Below are 23,128 nucleotides of genomic sequence, written 5' to 3' on the forward strand. Positions count from 1 at the left end.
TTTAGTCTTCCTTTTCTATTTAGCTATTTTCTTGGAAGGACCAGGAATCTAAGGTTTCTTTTTCTTATTGCCCTTCTTCTTGTTGGACTTTCCAACAGAAGAAGATGCAATCAAAGCTACCTCTTTTCCTTTATTGCCCAGCATATTCTTTTGGGCAATAACCAGCATGTTGAGTAAACCAGCTAAGGTGCATTCCTGTTGAGTCATATGGAAATTTGTCACAAAATTCCCAAAAGACTCAGGAAGGGACTGAAGGATCAAATCTGTCAGTAGTAGGAAATCCATGTTGAAGTCAAGATGTTCAAAATGCTCAAACAGCCGAAACATCATGTTGACATGATCCCTAACATTCTGTCCCTCAGACATCCTCATACGGAATAGCTGTCTAGATATCTCATACCTAGCATTCCTGCTGTGCTCACCATACAACTCTTGTAGGTGAAGGAGGATCTCACTCGCACTCAACATATTCTCATGCTGCTTTTGTAACTCATTACTCATGGAAGTAAGCATGTAACACTTAGCTCTCGTATCATGCTCATTCCACTTATCCAAAGTTTCATGTTCCTCTTGTGTGGCTTCTAGAGGTAAGGGACAAGGAACATTTGAATCTAGAACATATCCTATATGTTCAAGGTTCAGGACAAGTTTCAAATTTCTTAGCCAATCAGACAGATTAGGTCCTGTCAACCTATTGCGATCAAGTATGCTTGCAAGGATATTGGATGGTGGTGGTTGTTCTATGCTCATTTTTATCAGAAAATTAACTGCAAAAAATAACCAGATTAATTAGTAAATGTATCATGTAATTAACCAAAATGATTATGGTCTTTTAATCAAATTAGTCCTCCCACTAACTTAGTGAGTCCTACACTTCCAAAGTAGAAAACGGAAATCCTAGTTGGATGGATTTCTAGTGGGTGATTGAATTCTTATAATTCTATTGATCATCCTCAGGTACACCCATTATTGGAATTACAATAAACTATAAGTGAGCAACTCCTTGCCCATCACATCTCATGTGAGGTTCAATCCTTTACCTAGCCCCTAATGCTCAAAATCTCAGGTACATCCATTATTGACTTATCTTGCATTAGTTAAGTTGATCCCATTGAGCCAGTAATTATGCAAATAACTTTAATGTCCTCAGGTACATCCAATATTGGCCACCAAACTATTTACATATTTACAACATCTCATGCTTAACATGTTAGTAGTATGCCCTAGAGCATATCATTTAGTATGTATCTTGCACATATTTTACTTAATAAATGGCATTTCCACTTTTCTGTTTATATAATATATTTATGTGTAATAGAAAAGGTCCATTGATATTTTGTTAGAAATATTATTCTTAAGTTGTTAAGAATATGAGTGACAATATTTCTAGCACAAAGTATCATAAATAGGTTCACAATCGAGGATACTTCATAATAAGGACATGACTTATCCAGAAAGATTGTATTCATGTTTGTTCCCAAGTTATTTATATGAGATATAAATAAGATGGAATGGTGAGTCTCATGCCATATAACAAACATGATAGGCACTTATAAATGATAAGTAGGCCGAACCAGTGACACTTATGACAAGCACATGGAGTTTACTCTTGTTAATGTTTTGTCATAAATCATATCAGTGCATATAATCTTTAGACCTGAGATAGCACAGTTATCTTGTCTATAGGTAGTTTGAGTTTGATACTACTTTCATACTTGTACTGTGTATGGGTATATGGGCATGTGTTGGCTCCTACTAGTTATATATGTAGGTAGGTGTTGATCAAGATGGAATCTGTTCATCTAAGTAAATAGAGATAAAATCCTATTTTCATTTAATTGTTCTTGATGCTTCAAGTTCTGGCCAGACAGATAGATTTATTCAGAAAAGAGTTTCTGATGAGAAAATCTTTTTAATCAAGAACTGGAATTAAAAGAGAACATAATATTCATAGCAAATGGAGTTTGACATAAACCATGACTCCAGCTTGAATTGGGATTTTGTAACAGAGAGATTCTAGTGCATGGTAACATATGATTATAGGTTCATTTAAGGTAAACCTTATTACTAATTGGGTGGCCATGGCATGCTATGCTAGGTGTTAACCATGGTCTATGAGGTTCATAAAATGATTTAGAGAAATCATTTATGGTAAGAAAGAGTTCTGATGATATTAAGAGTTAATATCATGTCTCATTGCCAATTAGTGATGAGCCTAGTAAGTCACACACATACACAAGTTATCACCTAATTAAATATGATTTAATTAATTAATTAAAGAGTTTAATTGATTAATTAAATAGGTTTGGTTTGCAATTAGATTGCAAAGTCCCTAGCATGACTTGAAACCAAATCTAGATTATTAGATGTATAATATAAGTTAAATTTTTATTTAAAGTGTTTAAATATGAATTTAATTAATGAGAAATTAATTAATAGAGATTAATTAATTAATTTATATTTGATATAAATTAATTAGAAGAGGAAAAATAATTATTTTGGGTTGAGAACTCAAAATTAAGATACAGGGGCATTTTGGTCATTTTGCAGTGTGACACGTGGCACCATGAGATGGTGACACATGGCATAACACATAAGCTTGCCAAATATTTTTTAATCATGTAAGATGATTAAAATCAAGATTAAATATAGGTTTGACACTTGGCACAATGTGATTGGGTCACTTAAACCTAGAGCTAATCAAAGGGTGACATGTGGCAAGGGTTTAATGTGTTAACCTAGCTATTTAAGTGTTGTTATGAGAAAATAAAATACAAACAGCAGCCACACTCCTTTGTCACGCCACTTTGAGGGTTTTTATCTCTTCTTCTTCATCTCTTATCAATTCAAAGAGATTAGCCATCAATCTCTTGAATTAAGAACACTAGGAATTGTTTCTAGTGTCCTGTTTACATCTCTAATCTCTTAAAAGGCAGAACTTGAATTTCTAATTAATAGAAAAGGCTTTAGAAGCTGTTCAAGGGCTGCCATAGGTGTTCTTGGTGTGGACAAGCTAGAGGGACAACATCTGGTGTCCTGAAGACGAATCTCAAAGGCGCAGACACACTGCAGCGCATCAAGAGGTTAGTGTAATCGTTCTTGATTTAATCTAGGGTTCTAAAATTAATCTGATTAATTTTAAAATCTTAAATGGCAAATACAAATCCAAAAACATATTAAAAGAGTTTTAATATGTTGTTTATCATTGAAATCAAATAGATAAAAATAAATCTTGCATGATGCATGTGACCCTAGGTGAAAATTTTTGAATTCAATGGTATAAACTTGTGTTTTTCACGCTTCCGTTCCTTCAATTGGTATCAGAGCCACTATATTTGCCATTTAGATTGTTGATTACATGATTTAATTGTGTGATTTGATCATGAGATGATTGATCCATTGCTGGTTGGATCAAGAGGTGTGGCGGCTTGCTTGATGAACTCCAACATGGTGCGCATGGCTTGGGAAGATCATGGTGCGCATGGTTGTTATTAAATTCTGCAATTGTTGCATGATGAAAGGTTCATCATATGGCTAATTAAAATGTTTAATTAGGATTTTTAATCACACAATTAAATTATGATTCAAATCAGAATTTTAAAAATTGTTTGAATGTGATTCAAACCTGAATTTTAAAAGTTGTTTGAATGTGATTCAAATCTGAATTTTTAAAGTTGTTTGAATCATATTTAAATCTGATTTTTTAAAATTTATTGAATAAAATTCAGATCTGATTTTTAAAAAAATGTTTGAATGTGATTCAAATCTGATTTTTTAAAAAATGATTGAATGTGATTCAAATCTGAATTTTTTAAGTTGTTTGAATGTGATTCAAATCTGAATTTTTAAATTTGTTTGAATGAGATTCAAATCTGAATTTTTAAATTTATTTGAATCATATTCAAATCTGGATTTTTAAGTTGAATATGAGATATTCAATTTAATTTAAGTATGTATGTTTTATTTAATTGTTAAATAGTGATATGCATGATGGATGATCATGGACTATAAAAGACCAATGTGATTGGATTTATTTCTTTTATGTTTCTTTGGGATTGTAAATTAATTAATTTATTTTAATTTTTTTTGGGCATGTATTATTAAGTTTGTAATAATTTTTGGGTTGTAATTTCATTTATTTAAGTTCTTGTAAATTCGCCTTGGTATGCCAAGGATTACTATGTAATATTGGATTGCAAGAAGTTCAAGGAGGTCAAGAGCATTGTTGGGACCAGTGGGAGGAATTCAAGATCAAGTGTTGATTATGTACTCCTTCAGCAACTCTTGTAAAATGAATGAATGAATGAAATGCACCTAGGAATGCCCTGATTCAATTCTTGGTGGCTCAGAATTGAATCCCTTAGAAAGTCCATGATCATATCATATTTACTGCTTATCCATGAATGCATGAGATGTATGGGAATGTATGCAATTATATGATATATGCATGCTAAATGGATAATGTGCAAAGTGAGACCTTAATAGTTAATAGAATGACCGTAAAATCTTCCAAACAAATGATTAAGTTGAAAATGCTATAATTAAAGTAATTATAACATAGGCCCTCCATTTGGGCAATTATTTTAAGAAATTTTAAATAGTTGCATAAGATGCAATTTATTTAAGAGATTTTCTTAAGAATAATTGTTAAGCATGAGATGTTGTAAATATGTAAATGGTTTAGTGGCCAATATTGGATGTACCTGAGGACATTAAAATTATTTGCATAATTACTGGCTCAATGGGATCAACTTAACTAATGCAAGATAAGTCAATAATGGATGTACCTGAGATTTTGAGCATTAGGGGCTAGGTAAAGGATTGAACCTCACATGAGATGTGATGGGCAAGGAGTTGCTCACTTATAGTTTATTGTAATTCCAATAATGGATGTACCTGAGGATGATCAATAGAATTATAAGAATTCAATCACCCACTAGAAATCCATCCAACTAGGATTTCCGTTTTCTACTTTGGAAGTGTAGGATTCGCTAAGTTAGTGGGAGGACCAATTTGATTAAAATACCATAATCATTTTGGTTAATTACATGATACATTTACTAATTAATCTGGTTATTTTCTGCAATTAATTTTTCGATAATAATGAGCACAGAACAACCACCACCATCAAATATCCTTGCAAGCATACTTGATCGCAATAGGTTGACAGGACCTAATCTGTCTAATTGGCTAAGAAATTTGAAACTTGTCCTGAACCTTGAACATATAGGATATGTTCTAGATTCAAATGTTCCTGGTCCCTTACCTCCAGAGGCCACACAAGAGGAACATGAAACTTTGGACAAGTGGAAGGAGCATGATATGAGAGCTAAGTGTTACATGTTTGCTTCCACGAGTAATGAGTTACAGAAGCAGCATGAAAACTTGCAAAGTGCAAGTGAGATCCTCCTTCACCTACAAGAGTTGTATGGTGAGCACAGTAGGAATGCTAGGTATGAGATATCTAGACAGCTGTTCCGCATGAGGATGTCTGAGGGACAGAATGTTGGGGATCATATCCACAAGATGATTCGGCTGATTGAGCAGTTGGAATATCTTGACTTCAACATGGATTTCTAACTACAGACGGATTTGATCCTTCAGTCCCTTCCTGAGTCTTTTGGGAATTTTGTGACAAATTTCCATATGACTCAACAGGAATGCACCTTAGCTGGTTTACTCAACATGCTGGTTATTGCCCAAAAGAATATGCCAGGCAATAAAGGAAAAGAGGTAGCTTTGGTTGCATCTTCTTCTGCTGGAAAGTCCAACAAGAAGAAGGGCAATAAGAAAAAGAAACCTCAGATTCCTGGTCCTTCTAAGAAAATAGCTAAACAGAAAAGGAAGACTAAAGCTGATGAAGGCAAAGGAAAGTGTTTCCACTGCCAACAGGAAAGTGTTTCCATTGCCAATAGGAAAGTGTTTCCATTAGCCAGAGTATAGCAATCTAAATGAATGCAATGCCATGGTGAAAACCAACTCAAGTTCAAAATATATTTGGCACTTGAGGTTATGTCATGTTGCAGAAGATAGGATTGCAAAACTGGAGAAAATGGGGATTCTATCCTCATTGGGCTCTGAGCCTACTCCAACTTGTGAATCTTGCCTTCAGGGCAAAATGACTAGATCACCCTACTCCAACTTGGACAAGGGCTAAGAGCTGAAAATATTTTGGAGCTAATACATAGTGATGTATGTGGTCCATTTAAAGAAATGGCTAGAGGGGGTTTTCATTATTTTATTACCTTTACTGATGATAAATCAAGGTTTGGGTATTTGTATTTGATGAAATACAAACATGAATCTTTTGAAAAGTTCAAAGAATTTAAATATGAAGTAGAAAATCAAACAGGAAAGAATATTAAAGCTCTTCGATCAGATCGTGGAGGTGAATATTTGAGTACTGAATTTGATGAATACTTGAGAGAGCATGGCATTGTTTCTCACCGACTCTCCAGAACGCCACACGGAATGGTGTATTTGAAAGGAGAAATCGTACCTATTGGATATGGTACGTAGTATGATGAGTTATACCGATATGCCAATCTCCTTTAGGATTTGCATTAGAATCACTTTGTATATTCGAATAGGATTCCATCAAAATCGCTTTCTTCCACACCTTATGAGATATGGCATGGAAGAAAACCAAGTCTTAAGCATGTTAAGATTTGGGGTTGTCCAGCTTATATCAAAAAGCTGAACACTGATAAATTGGAGACCAGATCAGAAAAAGGTCGATTTGTTGGATATCCAAAAGATAGTTTTGGATATTATTTTTATTTGCCTACTTCACAAAAGGTTGTGATAAGTAGAGATGCCATATTTCTTGAACAACAGTTTGTTCAAGAAGGAGGCAAAGGAAGGCAAATAGAGTTAGAATTGGAGAATTCTGACCAACCAACAGATCAGATGGATATAGATCCATCTAGTCAACCAATACCCGTTGATGAAACATCTACAGCTATTCCTCATAGAACAACCAGGGTATCTCACCCACCAGTGAGATATGGTTTTCTTCATGAAGAATGTAACACCCCTAAGTTCGGTAGTGCGTTCTGCTACTCCGGTGACCAGTGTTGTCCGGACAGCTAGGATGCCAAGAACTACACTTCAATAATGAATGAGGAGACATAAAATAATGAAATACAAGAAAAGAAAATACAAGAAAAACAAAGGAAAAATAATAGCAAAGAAATGTGATTAAGTTAAGCGAGCCGAGAACCCTAGCGATGGGTGACCGCACCGGGAAGTCACGGCATGGACCGTTGACTAGCCCTGGACTACGGGGAACCCTGGAAAACATTTTTAGGACTTAAATAGACCCTTATTGAAGAATAAATATCATTATAAAGATCAAAGAAAAATTAAATAATTAGTACAAAGAAAAGTGAGAAATCGAAAAACAGACAAAACTTGGTGTTACCGAAAAATTGGGAATGCAACCCGAACAGGGGCATTATGGTCATTTGACATCCCGAATTGTCTTTTGACCTAAATGTCCATTAAAAATAAATATTATTACACTTAGAAAATGAAATGAAAAATTTATTTGGTGGTACCTAAAGTAAATAGTAGAAATTAAGGGGTTAATGTGGAATAAAGGGAAATTAAGCTTATTATATGATTTAAACTTAGTTAGTGGACCACTAGGGATTTAATTAAACATAAAAATGCTGATGTAAGTCCACTATACCCATCAGAATGTTCATCTTCTTCATTGTACCAAAGTTGCCGAATTGAAGGATGAGAGAAACCTCCATGGGCGTTTTGCATGAGCTCACTTAACCTCTCCATTTTCAACTCCAATCACTTAGGTTCCTTCATGAAAAATGGTCTACTCATCACAAGGAAGAGTTTGATACCAAATTTGAGAAGTTTAAGCAAGGTTTAACAAGCTCCAACCATAAGGTAAGTTAGCATTTTTGAAGATGGCTTTGTTAAATTTTGTGTGCATGTTATGGGTGTTGGATTTGTGAAGAAAATTTTTGAGTTTGAAGAGTTATTGTTGTGTTCATTTTGGACAGCCATGTAGTCATGTATTTGATGAGATAATTGTGCACATATTTGATGGGAAATGATGTTGGTTATGGTGATTCAATAACCTAGTGAATTACTTCATATGTGTATGGTGATTTTTGCACTTGGATGGGAATTGATGAATTGTAGGACACTTTGGTGTTGAAGAACATTTTCGGCAGCCTTGGAACTCTTGGATAAGTATATGTGTTCATGAAGATATGGGCAGAATTGTGGCATTAAGGATAGATGGATATGTATATGAAATTGTTGTGTAAAGTGTATGTAAAAACTAGTAATGTTTATGCGTATGTGTAATTGTATTTGGACTTTGGAATTAGAATTATATTTGGTGTGTTGAGGATAATTGTAATCTGCCCAAAGTGATGTTAATGTAAAGTGGAATATGTTTTTGGTAATGTACCAAAACAGATTTGGTAGGGAAGTAAACATATTTGCAAGGTAAGTGTGAGATTGATGTGTGTTTAAGCAAGGTAACTAAGGGCAGTGTACATTTTAGCCAATAAGTTTAAATGTGTAACCTCAATTGGTATGAGACCAATTGGAGGTGGAACTAGGCACAAAATGTGCCAACTTTCATTGAGAAAGCATACCAAAATTCTGCTTGCAAGGTGACCTATGAAAATGACCAATTCGGATTAGGTACAATTAGGACCTGAAAAATGACCAATTGGGCAGCAGTGAGTGTTTAGGCCATAACTCACTCAAAACAGGTCCAATTGACCTGAAATTTTAACCATGAATAGTTAAGACCCATACCTACAAGTCTTATGAAGACACAAAAACCCAGAAATGACCATAAGCAAGTCAAACAACTTGCACAAGTTCGGGTCCAAAAACTGGCCGAACCAAAGTTGACCAAATTGACCTAAAATTGACCTAATTTGATGCCATTTGACCAGCAATAGTGTAATGACCATAACTTGGTCTACTTAACTCGGATTGACCTAAAATTTTGCCCCGCATGCAATAAGACATAGATCTACAAGTTTGTAGTTTTGACCGAAACCCGAAAACCGAGGGAACTAGATCGTCCGGCTAGGTCAAACTAGTATCCCGAAATCCAGCAATTTGCAATGAAATGCAAGAAAACGCAATATACATAGAATTGAGTTTGGTAACACGTACCAACCCTAAAACCCTATCGAATGTGACATATAAAGGACACTAAAACCTAATTTACCTAGAAAACATCGAGGGTCGGTATATTAGGTGATTAAGCAAATAAAGGTATTCAGTGAATTGTTTATCGAACATTATCGTTAGAGGCAAATTAATTTAGCACTGAAACACTTCAAATTGTGTTTCTCTTAACAAGGACTCAAAGAAAAGGGAAAGAAATACTGAGTCAAGACCAGGAGACAAATATCAGAGGTTTGTGCACAACAACTGTTTCTTTTGAATTATTTTCAATTGAAATAAATATTGACTATTTGTATATTATTGTTTTAAATTGTGGAAATGTATTTGAATGAATATTTATTGCTTGAAAAGCATTGTAAATGATTTGAAACTGTGAGAAATTGTTTGAATGACATTGATGGATACTTATTGATTTAAAAGCATTGGAAATGGTTTGAAACCACAGCTATCACGTATATTGATTGTATTCCTCATTAGCTTGTCTAGTGGGACGAATTGAATTCCCTCTCTGGCTGAAGTGTTGAGGTGTGTGCCTGTTGAGGACGAATTGGATGAGTACTCATATTTTTGCTAGCTAGCTATGTTATTCCTCATTAGTCATCGACTTTTGGGACGAATTGAATACCTCATTAGCCATCGGCTTTTGGGACGAATTGAACTATGGATCATGATTAAGCTGTGTGTGATTTATTGATGTGTATTGTGAGATTGTGAAATGGATTTAAACTCTCATTGACATATACTGTCTTTTGAATTCAAACATGATCTAACTTATGGAAATCTATTGTGATATTGAGAAATGGAGTTTAAATTCTTGTTGACATTTATTGTCTTGAATTTAACTATGATTTTAAGTATCCACTATTTACATGACTTATGAATTATGATTTAAATTGTATTTGGTTAATGTTGTGCACCACTGAGACATTGTCTCAGCGATAGCTTTCTATTGCTGTCGCAGGTAGAGAGACGGACAGGGCAGCAGACTAGGCTGCTAGTACTGCCAGCGAGAGATTTTTGGGTATAGTGAGTATACCACATTTAGCATTTTGTACTGTAATGTATATTCACTGTATGCATATTTTGTTTTTGGTTTTTAGCAGTTGTAAATTCAAATTGTAACTTAAAGTTATAAATTAATTATGAGTTATTTGACTTGTAAAAATTGTATTATATTTCCTTATCTCAGTCCTTAAAAAATTACTGTGAATTTGACTTGAGAAATTTGTTGAGTTGAGAAATGTATTGGAGTTGAGATTTGGAAAATTATTGAAGTGCCTTTTATAGGTTTTCTGAAGAACTATTTTATCGAAAATACAGATGGCACTCTGCCAAAATTTTTACAGAAATTCCAAATAATTCAAATATGTTAGTTCTATCATTTCAGTCCAAAAAGGTCTTTAACACCTGTAAATAGTGCTCACCACTGTAAAAGAAGTAAGAAAAGTTTTTAAAATCCCTTGTAGTGTACTTAATGGATTATCAGTAGACGGAGTTGGTAATTCATTAGGTATACTACGGGATCATGTTATGCCTTACAGAGGGGTAGGGTGTGACAAAGAAGAACAAGAGTTGTCTACTCATGAAGAAGTAGATCATGGAGATGATCCACTTACCTATGGAGAAGCTATATCAGATATAGACTCTTCAAAATGGATTGCTGCTATGAAATCCGAGATTGATTCCATGTATAAGAATCAAGTTTGGGATCTTGTTGACCCACCTGAAGGTATTATACCTATAGGAAACAAATGGGTTTTCAAGAAGAAAATTGGTTCTGATGGAAAGGTAGAGACCTATAAGGCAAGGCTAGTAGCGAAAGGGTTTCACTAAAGGCAAGGAATCGACTATGAGGAGATTTTCTCGCCTATTGCCATGCTTAAATCAATTAGGATTTTATTAGTAATAGCTGCATACTATGATTATGAGATTTGGCAGATGGATGTCAAAACAGCTTTTCTCAATGGATATATTGAAGAAAACATTTTAATGGAACAACCTAGGGGATTTGAATCCCAAGACGGTTCCAAGGTATGCAAGCTAAAGCGATACATTTATGGGTTGAAACAAGCTTCGAGGAGTTGGAACATCCGTTTTGATGAAGCCATTAAATCCTTTGGTTTTATCAAAAATGAGGATGAGCCATGTGTATATAAGAAGGTTAGTGACAGTGCTATCACTTTCCTTGTCTTATATGTGGATGACATACTGTTGATGGGTAATGACACAGGTATGTTGTCGACTATAAAGGTATGGTTGTCCAATACATTCTCCATGAAAGACTTAGGGGAGGCAACCTAAATTCTTGGGATTCGCATCTATAGAGATAGAGCGAAAAGAATAATTGGTTTATCCCAAAGTCTATACTTGGAAAAGGTGTTAAAGAGGTTTAACATGCTTGATTCCAAGAGAGGATTATTACCAGTGAGACATGGTATCCATCTTTCTAAAGAGATGTCTCCAAAGACACCTGAAGAAAGAGATAAGATGGCCAGGATTCCATATGCTTCGGCTATTGGAAGTTTAATGTATGCAATGTTGTGTACTAGGCCGGATATCGCATATGTCGTTAGTTTGACTAGCGGTGTATCAATCCAATCCAGTTCGAACATCTGGATAGTCACAAGAATATTCTTAAGTACTTGAGAAGAACTAAGGATTTATTCTTGATTTATGGAGGTGGAGACTTGCAATTGGATGGTTATACTGATTCTGATTTCCAATCAGATATCGATGATAGAAAGTCTACCTCTGGATATGTGTTCATTTGTAATGGAGGTGCAGTCAGTTGGAAGAGTACAGAGCACGACTGCAGATTCCACTACAGAGGCTGAGTATATTCTCGCATCGATGTCGCAAAGGAAGTTGTTTGGATAAACAAGTTCGTGACAGAACTTACAGTAGTTCCTTCCATTGAGTCAGCAGTTCCATTACACTGTGACAACAATGGAGCAGTTATACAGGCTAAGGAACCAAGGTCTCACCAGAAATCCAAACACATAGTAAGGCGCTACCACATTATCAGAGATATAGTTGGGCAAGGCGATTTAGCCATGCAGAAAATAGCATCAGCTGAAAAACCAGCTGATCCATTCACTAAGCCTATGTCACAGACTCAGTTAGACCGACATTTTGAGAAGATAGGTCTAAGATATTGTAATGAATGGCTCTAGTGCTAGTGGGAGATTGTTAGTAGTATGCCCTAGAGCATATCATTTAGTATGTATCTTGTACATATTTTAATTAATAAATGGCATTTCCACTTTTCTATTTATATAATATATTTATGTGTAATAGAAAAGGTCCATTGATATTTTGTTAGAAATATTATTCTTAAGTTGTTAAGAATATGAGTGACAATATTTCTAGCACAAAGTATCATAAATAGGTTCACAATCGAGGATACTTCATAATAAGGACATCACTTATCCATAAAGATTGTATTCATGTTTGTTCCCAAGTTATTTATATGAGATATAAATAAGATGGAATGGTGAGTCTCATGCCATATAACAAACATGATAGGCACTTATAAATGATAAGTAGGCCGAACCAGTGACACTTATGACAAGCACATGGAGTTTACTCTTGTCAATGTTTTGTCATAAATCATATGAGTGCATATAATCTTTAGACCTGAGATAGCACAGTTATCTTGTATATAGGTAGTTTGAGTTTGATACTGCTTTCATACTTGTACTGTGTATGGGTATATGGGCATGTGTTGGCTCCTACTAGTTATATATGTAGGTAGGTGTTGATCAAGATGGAATCTGTTCCTCTAAGTAAATAGAGATAAAATCCTATGTTCATTTAATTGTTCTTGATGTTTCAAGTTCCTGGCCAGGACATATAGATTTATTCAGAAAAGAGTTTCTGATGAGAAAATCTTTTTAATCAAGAACTGGAATTAAAAGAGAACATAATATTCATAGCAAAAAGAGTTTGACATAAACCATGACTCCGGCTTGAGTTGGGATTTGTAACAGAGAGATTCTAGTGCATGGTAACATATGATTATAGGTTCATTTAAGGTAAACCTTATTACTAATTGGGTGGCCATGGCATGCTATGCTAGGTGTTAACCATGGTCTATGAGGTTCATAAAATGATTTAGAGAAATCATTTATGGTAAGAAAGAGTTCTGATGATATTAAGAGTTAATATCATGTCTCATTGCCAATTAGTGATGAGCCTAGTAAGTCACACACATACACAAGTTATCACCTAATTAAATATGATTTAATTAATTAATTAAAGAGTTTAATTGATTAATTAAATAGGTTTGGTTTGCAATTAGATTGCAAAGTCCCTAGCATGACTTGAAACCAAATCTAGATTATTAGATGTATAATATAAGTTAAATTTATATTTAAAGTGTTTAAATATGAATTTAATTAATGAGAAATTAATTAATAGAGATTAATTAATTAATTTATATTTGATATAAATTAATTAGAAGAAGAAAAATAATTATTTTGGGTTGAGAACTCAAAATTAAGATACAGGGGCATTTTGGTCATTTTGCAGTGTGACACGTGGCACCATGAGATGGTGACACATGGCATAACACATAAGCTTGCCAAATGTTTTTTAATCATGTAAGATGATTAAAATCAAGATTAAATATAGGTTTGACACTTGGCACAATGTGATTGGGTCACTTAAACCTATAGCTAATCAAAGGGTGACATGTGGCAAGGGTTTAATGTGTTAACCTGGCTATTTAAGTGTTGTTATGAGAAATTAAAATACAACCAGCAGCCACACTCCTTTGTCACGCCACTTTGAGGGTTTTTATCTCTTCTTCTTCATCTCTTATAATTCAAAGAGATTAGCCATCAATCTCTTGAATTAAGAACACTAGGAATTGTTTCTAGTGTCCTGTTTACATCTCTAATCTCTCAAAAGGCAGAACTTGAATTTCTAATTAATAGAAAAGGCTTTAGAAGCTGTTGAAGGGCTGCCATAGGTGTTCTTGGTGTGAACAAGCTAGAGGGACAACATCTGGTGTCTTGAAAACGAATCTCAAAGGCGCAGACACACTGCAGTGCATCAAGAGGTTAGCGTAATCGTTCTTGATTTAATCTAGGGTTCTAAAATTAATCTAATTAATTTTAAAATCTTAAATGGCAAATACAGATCCAAAAACATATTAAAAGAGTTTTAATATGTTGTTTATCATTGAAATCAAATAGATAAAAATAAATCTTGCATGATGCATGTGACCCTAGGTGAAAATTTTTAAATTCAATGGTATAAACTTGTGTTTTTCACGCTTCCGTTCCTTCATAACAATCATGCTTAACAATTATTCTTAAGAAAATCTCTTAAATTAATTGCATCTTATGCAACTATTTAAAATTTTTTAAAATAATTGCCCTAATGGAGGGCCTATGTTATAATTACTTCAATTATAGCATTTCCAACTTAATCATTTGTTTGGAAGATTTTATGGTCATTCTAATTACTATTAAGGTCTCACTTTGCACATTATCCAATTAGCATGCATATATCATATAATAGCATACATTCCCATACATCTCATGCATTCATGGATAAGCAATAAATATGGTATGATCATGGACTTTCTAAGGGATTCAATTCTGAGCCACCAAGAATTGAATCAGGGCATTCCTAGGTGCATTTCATTCATTCATTTTACAAGAGTTGCTGAAGAAGTATATAATCAACACTTGATCTTGAATTCCTCCCACTGGTCCCACCAATGCTCTTGACCTCCTTGAACTTCTTGCAATCCAATATTACATAGTAATCCTTGGCATACCAAGGCGAATTTACAAGAACTTAAATAAATGAAATTACAACTCAAAAATTATTACAAACTTAATAATACATGCCCAAAATAAATTAAAATAAATTAATTAATTTACAATCCCAAAGAAACATAAAAGAAATAAATCCAATCACATTGGTCTTTTATAGTCCATGATCATCCATCATGCATATCACTATTTAACAATTAAATAAAACATACACACTTAAATTAAATTGAATATCTCATATTCAACTTAAAAATCCAGATTTGAATATGATTTATATAAATTTAAAAATTCATATTTGAATCTCATTCAAACAAATTTAAAAATTCAGATTTGAATGACATTCAAACAACTTTAAAAATTCAGATCTGAATCACATTCATGCATTTTTTAAAAAATCAGATTTGAATCACATTCAAACATTTTTTAAAAAATCATATATGAATTTTATTCAATCAATTTTAAAAGATCATATTTAAATACGATTCAAACAACTTTAAAAATTCAGATTTGAATCACATTCAAACATTTTTTAAAAAATCATATTTGAATCATATTCAAACATTTTTAAAAAAATCAGATCTGAATTTTATTCAATCAATTTAAAAAAATCAGATTTAAATATGATTAAAACAATTTTAAAAATTTAGATTTGAATCACATTCAAATAACTTTTAAAATTCAGATTTGAATCATAATTTAATTGTGTGATAAAAATTCTAATTAAATAATTTAATTAGACATAAAATGGATCTTAGATCATACAACAATTGCACATTCACCATCCATTTACCTTTGTACACCGTTGTGGTGCATCAACCATGCGCACAATGGTGTTCATCATTTGTGCCGCCACCTTGGCTTTGCAACCAGCAATGAACTTTTGATCTCATGATCAAACAAACAATTAAATCATATAAACATCAATCTAAATGGCGAATATAGAGGCTCCGGAACGGAAGCGTGAAAAAACAATTTTATACCATTGAATTCAAAAATTTTCACCTAGGGTCACAAGTATCATGCAATATTTATTTTCATCTATTTGATTTCAATGATAAACAACATATTAAAACTCTTTTAATATGTTTTTGGATCTGTATTTGCCATTTAAGATTTTAAAATTAATCATATTAATTTTAGAACCCTAGATTACATCAAGAACGATTACACTAACCTCTTGATGCATTGCAGCGTGTCTGCGCCTTTAATATTTGTCTTTAGGACACCATATGTTGTCCCTCTAGCTTGTCCACACCAAGAACACCTATGGCAGCCCTTGAATAGCTTCTAAAGCTTTTTCTATTAATTAGAAATTCAAGTTCTGCCTTTTAAGAGATTAGAGATGTAAAAAGGACCCTAGAAATAATTTATAGTGTTCTTAATTCAAGAGATTGATGAATAATCTCTTTGAATTGATGAGAGATGAAGAAGAATAGATGGAGAGCCTCAAAATGGCATGACAAAGGAGAGGAGTGGCTGCTGGTTGTTTTTCTTTTTCATAACAACACTTATATAGCTAGGTTAACACATTATACCTTGCCACATGTCACCCTTTGATTAGCTATAGGTTTAAGTGACCCAATCACATTGTGCCAAGTATCAATCCTATATTTAATCTTGATTTTAATCATCTTACATGATTAAAAAACATTTGGCAAGCTTATGTGTAATCCCACGTGTCACCATCTCATGGTGCCACATGTCACACTGTGAAATGACCAAAATGCTCCTGTGTCTTAATTTTGAGTTCTTAACCCAAAATAATTAATTTTCTTCTTCTAATTTATATCGAATATAAATTAATTAATTAATCTCTATTAATTATTTTCTCATTAAGTAAATTAATATTTAAACACTTTAAATATAAATTTAACTTATACTATACATCCAATAATCTAGATTTGGTTTCAAGTCATGCTAGGGACTTTGCAATTTAATTGCAAACCAAACCTATTTAATTAATCAATTAAACTCTTTAATTAATTAATTAAATCATATTTAAATAGGTGATAACTTGTGTATGTTTGTGACTTACTAGGCTCATTACTAATTGACAATGAGACATGATATCAACTCTTAATATCATCAGAACTCTTTCTTACTATAAGGGAACCTATAATTATATGTTACCATGACTAGAATCTCTCTGTTACAAAATCCCAACTCAAGCTGGAGTCATGGTTTATGTCAAACTCCATTTGCTATGAATATTATGTTCTCTTTTAATTCCAGTTCTTGATTAAAAAGATTTTCTCATTAGAAACTCTTTTCTGAATAAATCTATATGTCCTGGCCAGGAACTTGAAACATCAAGAACAATTAAATGAACATAGGATTTTATCTCTATTTACTTAGAGGAACATATTTCATTTTGATCAACACCTACCTCCATATATAACTAGTAGGAGCCAACAGATGCCCATATACCCATACACAGTATAAGTATGAAAGCAGTATCAAACTCAAACTACCTATATACAAGATAACTGTGCTATCTCAGGTCTAAAGATTATATGCACTGATATGATTTATGACAAAACATTGACAAGAGTAAACTCCATGTGCTTGTCATAAGTGTCACTGGTTCGGCCTACTTATCATTTATAAATGCCTATCATGTTTGTTATATGGCATGAGACTCATCATTCCATCTTATTTATATCTCATATAAATAACTTGGGAACAAATATGAATACAATCTTTCTAGATAAGTCATGTCCTTATTATGAAGTATCCTCGATTGTGAACCTATTTATGATACTTTGTGCTAGAAATATTGTCACTCATATTCTTAACAACTTAAGAATAATATTTCTAACAAAATATCAATGGACCTTTTCTATTACACATAAATATATTATGTAAACGGAAAAATGGAAGTGCCTTTTATTAATAAAAATATGTACAAGATACATACTAAATGATATGCTCTAGGGCATACTACTAACACTCCCATTCTTTGGGGCTTCACCCAAACACCTTAAATAATGCAGAAAACATGGAATTAAGGGCTTGGCAACATACTTTATGAAAACTAATGAAATCAACTGCAGTGCATGAAAATACTTGCCTAAATGCTATGATTTTAGAATACAAATATGCTTAAAAACATCTATACAATTCAATTGTATCAGTTACATGGCAATTTGATTTGTGTCTCTCATTATTTGAGGTGAGATTGATTATGTTACCTCCCTCTCTGGCTTGCCAGTTGAGGTTGAGATCGGATGAGTACTCATATTGCTAGCTAGCCCCCCTCCCTCATTAATAACAGTTAATGGGGTTGAGATTGCTTTGTCGTGGTGTACAACATGGCATTGATCATGAAATATTGTGTCATGGCCCTAACTATGTGATTGTTGGCAACACTAATGATTTGTGAATGTTTTGATAAATAAAGGATTTGTGATACTGATGTCATTACTTATGAAAAATTTAAATATTGTAAACCCTTTTTGTTATGATTTGACAATTATGTTTTGTATTAAATTTTTTCTTAAAATTTTTAGTTGTGCATCACTGAGTTCAATGCTCAGTGATAGCTTTTGTGTGCTGTCACAGGTGGGGAAAAAGAAAAGTCTGTAGAGTGATAAGCGGTGGAGCTATAATTTGGATAGACACTGGGTATATCTTAGGTATACCCATTGTAAATTCCTTTTGATGTAAAGTAGTTCTATATTTATGTAAGAGACAGATGAGCAGTTGTGTAAAAAGAATTGTAATAACATTTTTGTAATATTTTTTAAATTTTAAGCTTGTAAATTTGTAATTACATATCTTTTTAAATTGTAAATAAATGTTTCTGATGGAATGAAATGAAGTGATTCTATTTCCTTAATATGGAATGAATGAAAAGATATTACTTGAATTTTGATTTAGTTAAATTTATATATACTATTTCTCACAGGTTTAAAAACTTAGTTTGCCAAAATTATAGCCATCACCACGCGATTTTTCCATAAAGAAAATAAAATAAATTCTTTGAGTCTTAAAGGATTTCATAATATTTTCTTATCTTTTTAGCAATAATTTAATTAAAAAGAAATTGGTTTGTTTAAAATCCCTTGTAGTATATTTAATGGGTTATCGGTAGGCGGAGTTCGATAATTCATTAGGTATACTATAGGATCATGTCATATCTTACAGAGGAGTAAGGTGTGACAAATTTTAGTGGTATCAGAGGAAAGTTTTGTACAAGTTTGAATTGTAAATTTGAATTATTTTCTGATAAGTACAACTGCTAAAATGTCAGTGATTGAAACATATAGTACATTTACATCATGAAAATAGACTAATAGAGAGAATTTCCTTGGGTTGGTTGTTCAGGAGATAGAAAATTTTTGTGAATTGAGAAGGAAGAAAGAGATAACACCATAGGGTAATCGGTTGCAATTGCGGCACAGAGAGAGTCCCTAGCTCCTCAGAATGCTAGTGGCCCAGCTGCACCAGTCCCACCTATGCAGTTTCCTACACAGTTTACACAACAGATGGCTATTTTTTTTCAATAAATGACTGGAAATGTGCAAACACAAACACTAGTGCAACCCCAACCCCTAGCAAGACAATATGAAAAATTGATGAAGTATGGGGCTGCAGAGTTCAAAGGCACAGTAGACCCCTTAGAAAGCAGAACAGTGGTTAGAGCAGATGGAAAAGGGTCTTTAGGAAGCTGCAATGCACAGATGATTTGAAATTAGAGTATTCAGTCTCTTTGTTCATGGGGATGCTTATGAATGGTGGAAGACCATCCCCAACAATTTGGTAGAGCCTCCAGTCCTGACCTGGGGAGATTTCCTCAGAGAATTTTAGCAAAAATATGTCCTCGACACATATGTTGACATGAAGCTACCAGATTTCCTGAGTCTGAAATAAGGGGATAGAGCATTGGCTGAGTATGAGAGAGATTTCTCTTGCTTAAGCCACTATGCAGGGAGTCTGCTTATCACCGGCAGAGATCGATGCAAGCAGTTTTAAGCTAGATTGAGGCCTAGTTTGAGGCTGCAAGTAATTGGGTTTCGACATGAAAACTTCTCATAATTGATATACTAAGCCCTGGAATTAGAAAGAATAGAATTGAAAGGGACAGTTGAGAAGGGAATAGGAGAAAAAGAAAAGAGTGGGAAGACTGCTGGTCAGAGTTTAGGTAGTGGTTCGGGAAAAAGAAAAACACTTTAGGGGACCCAGTACTCGTAGATTTGGTAGAGGGAGATCCACAAGACAGAGGCCACCTAGATCAAGTCAACAAGTGGACAGGAATTCCCTTCCTGTCCATACCTATGAAACTTATGGCAAGGTACATGGAGTGGTATGCTATAAGGCCATAAGAGCCTACTACAATTGCAGTGGAACGGGACATTTTACTAAGGATTGCATTAGTGCCTGCAGATATGGGCCACCTACAATAACTGAAGGATCAGTTCAGGGTTATGCTTCCAGAGGTTCATAGTCAGTCAGCAGAGGCAGAGGCAGAGGCAGTGGCAATACTTTTGGCAATCAGGGTATAGTGAATCAACCAAAGTAGAATAGTGCACCAGCCAAGGTGTACACCATGCTCCAAAGGGAAGAGGCCGAGACTTCAAAGGTAGTTATTGGTACATTCTCCATCTTTGACAGGGATGTTTATGTGTTATTTGACCCCGACTCTACTCATTCCTATGTTAGTGCTAGAATTGTATGTTCTGCTACTATTCCTTGCATGAACATGGATTTTAATGTGTTGGTGACTAGTCATTTAGGACAAAAAGGTTAGGGTGAACAGATTGTATAAGGATTGTCTGTTGGTGATCTAAGGACATACATTTCCGTCTGATTTGATTGAAATGCCCTTTAGAGATTATAACATCATCTTGGGCAAGGATTGGCTAACTAGGCATCACACAATAATTGACTGTAGATTGAAGACAGTCACTTTTGGTCTTCTCGAGTACGAAGATGTGGTAATACATGGGGAGAGGCACTTATTGCCATTAAATCTCATTTCAGCTGCACTTGCTAGAAGAATGATTTGGAAGGGGTGTGAAGCTTACTTGGCTCATGTGATAGACACATGGGTAGGGAGTCCAGATCTTAAGGATATCCCTACAGTGTGTGACTTTTTGGATGTCTTCCCTAATGAATTGCCAAGATTGCCTCCGAAAAGAGAGGTGCAATTTGAAATTAAGGTGATGCCTGGTGTGGAGCCAATCTCTATCACTCCATATAGAATAGCACTTGCTACGTTGAAAGAGTTGAAGGTGCAGTTATAAAAGTTAATAGGTAAGGGTTTCATCCACTTGAATTTGTCACCTTGGGGAGCACTGGTGTTGTTTATCAAGAATAAGGATGGTATGCACTGTCTATGCATCAACTACAGACAGTTGAACAAGGTGACAATAAAGAATAGATATCCTTTGCCATGAATTGATGATTTGTTTAATCAGTTAAAAGATACAACTGTATTCTCCAAGATAGATTTGAAATGGGGATACTACCAGTTGAGGCTACAGGAGCATAGTATTTCTAAAATTGCCTTCAGGACTCGGTATTGCCACTATGAATTTCTGGTGATACCATTCAGGTTGACTAATGCTCTGGCTGCTTTTATGCACCTGATGAACACTATCTTTAGGCTATATCTTGATCAGTTTGTAGTGGCATTTATGATGAAATTTTGGTGTATTCGAAGAATGCAGAGGAGCATGATAAGCACCTGAGGATTGTATTACAAACTTTAAGGGAGAAACAGTTATATACTAAACTGTCTAAATGTGAGTTTTGGTTGAAGGAGATTGCCTTTTTGGGGCATATTGTATCAGCATAGCGTATGAAGGTGGATCCCAACAAGGTAGAAGCCATTATTAATTGGAAGCCTCCCAGAAATGTTACAGAAGTTCATAATTTCCTCGGTTTGGCTGGTTATTATCGCAGTTTTGTGAAGGGGTTTTCTATGTTGGCATCTCTATTGACCAAATTGCTACGAAAGGATGTGAAGTTTCAATGGACTGATTAGTGCCAAAAGAGTTTTGATGAGCTGAAACGGTGTTTGATTGAAGCTCCGGTTTTGACTTTACCTACACTAGGTAAAGAATATACCATCTATAGTGATGCTTCTCACAATGGACTAGGCTATGTGTTGATGTAAAATAGGAATGTCATTGCCTATGCTTCATGCCAGCTTAAGCCACATGATAAGAATTATCCCACACATGACTTGGAGCTTGCAGCCATTGTCTTTGCCTTGAAGATCTAGAGACATTATCTATATGGGAAAAAATGCTGCATCTATACAGATCACAAGAGTTTGAAGTATCTCGGCATGCAGAAAGAGTTAAATTTGAGACAGAGGAGATGGCTGGAATTGATAGATGACTATGATTACTTGATTGACTACCAACCTAGGAAAGCTAATGTTGTAGCAGATGCCTTAAGTCGCAAGAACATGGCTAGCTTGAGAGTTTCACCTTTATCCATGGTGCATGACTTGAGAGCACTACATGCCAGTTTGGAGATAGATAATGATGGGCAAATGGTAGCTACTTGGAAAGTGAAGCCAATGTTGATTGAGCAAATCAAAATAGCAGTCCAGAATGATGATAAGTATTTGAAATTAGTGGAAGAGTCTCAGAATGGCAGGAAACGAGAATTTTCAGTATATGGTGAAGGCTTGTTGTTATACCAGGACAGAATGTGCATTCTTAATGATGTGGGATTGAAGCAGATCATTTTGAAGGAGGCATATGATTCACCATTTGCTATACACCCTAGTGGGACAAAAATGTATAAAACCATTAAAGAGCACTACTGGTGGACAGGGATGAAGAAAGATGTTGCAGAATATGTAGCTAAATAACTGACTTGTCAGCAAGTGAAGGCAGAACACCAGGTGCCAGCAGGATTGCTATAGGCATTGCCGATTCTTGAGTGGAAATGGGAGAGAATCACCATGGATCTTGTGATAGGACTTCCACGTACATAGAAGAATCATGATGCAGTTTGGGTTATTGTCAATAGATTGATTAGGTCTGCACACTTTTTGCTAGTCAGGATGGATTATAGTCTGGACAGATTAACTAAGTTATACATTGATGAAATGTTGAGATTACATGGAGTGCTAGTATCCATTGTGTCTGATAGATATCCAAGATTCACTTATAGATTATGGGGTAGTCTTCAAAAAGCCCTAG

The 23,128-nt window shown here is 34.3% G+C and overlaps 1 protein-coding gene across 1 annotated transcript; it reads left to right on the forward strand.

The window, feature by feature from the left end:
- The first annotated feature begins 21,768 nt into the window (after positions 1–21,768).
- LOC110654597 (uncharacterized) lies at positions 21,769–22,794 on the forward strand. Its single transcript, XM_058152245.1, has 2 exons — positions 21,769–21,859; positions 22,235–22,794. Exons 1-2 carry the CDS (start codon positions 21,769–21,771, stop codon positions 22,792–22,794), a joined length of 651 nt encoding a protein of 216 aa, XP_058008228.1.
- The last annotated feature ends 334 nt before the right edge of the window (positions 22,795–23,128 follow it).

Source organism: Hevea brasiliensis, chromosome 9, assembly GCF_030052815.1.
Source record: "Hevea brasiliensis isolate MT/VB/25A 57/8 chromosome 9, ASM3005281v1, whole genome shotgun sequence".
NCBI lineage: Eukaryota > Viridiplantae > Streptophyta > Magnoliopsida > Malpighiales > Euphorbiaceae > Hevea > Hevea brasiliensis.

Excerpts from the sequence above, each read along its gene's own strand:
- LOC110654597 (XM_058152245.1), top strand. The coding sequence starts at position 21,769 with ATGAAGGTGGATCCCAACAAGGTAGAAGCCATTATTAATTGGAAGCCT. Across the intron at positions 21,860-22,234 it reads TAATTTCCTCGGTTTGGCTG|ATCACAAGAGTTTGAAGTAT; the intron begins GTTATTATCGCA and ends GCATCTATACAG.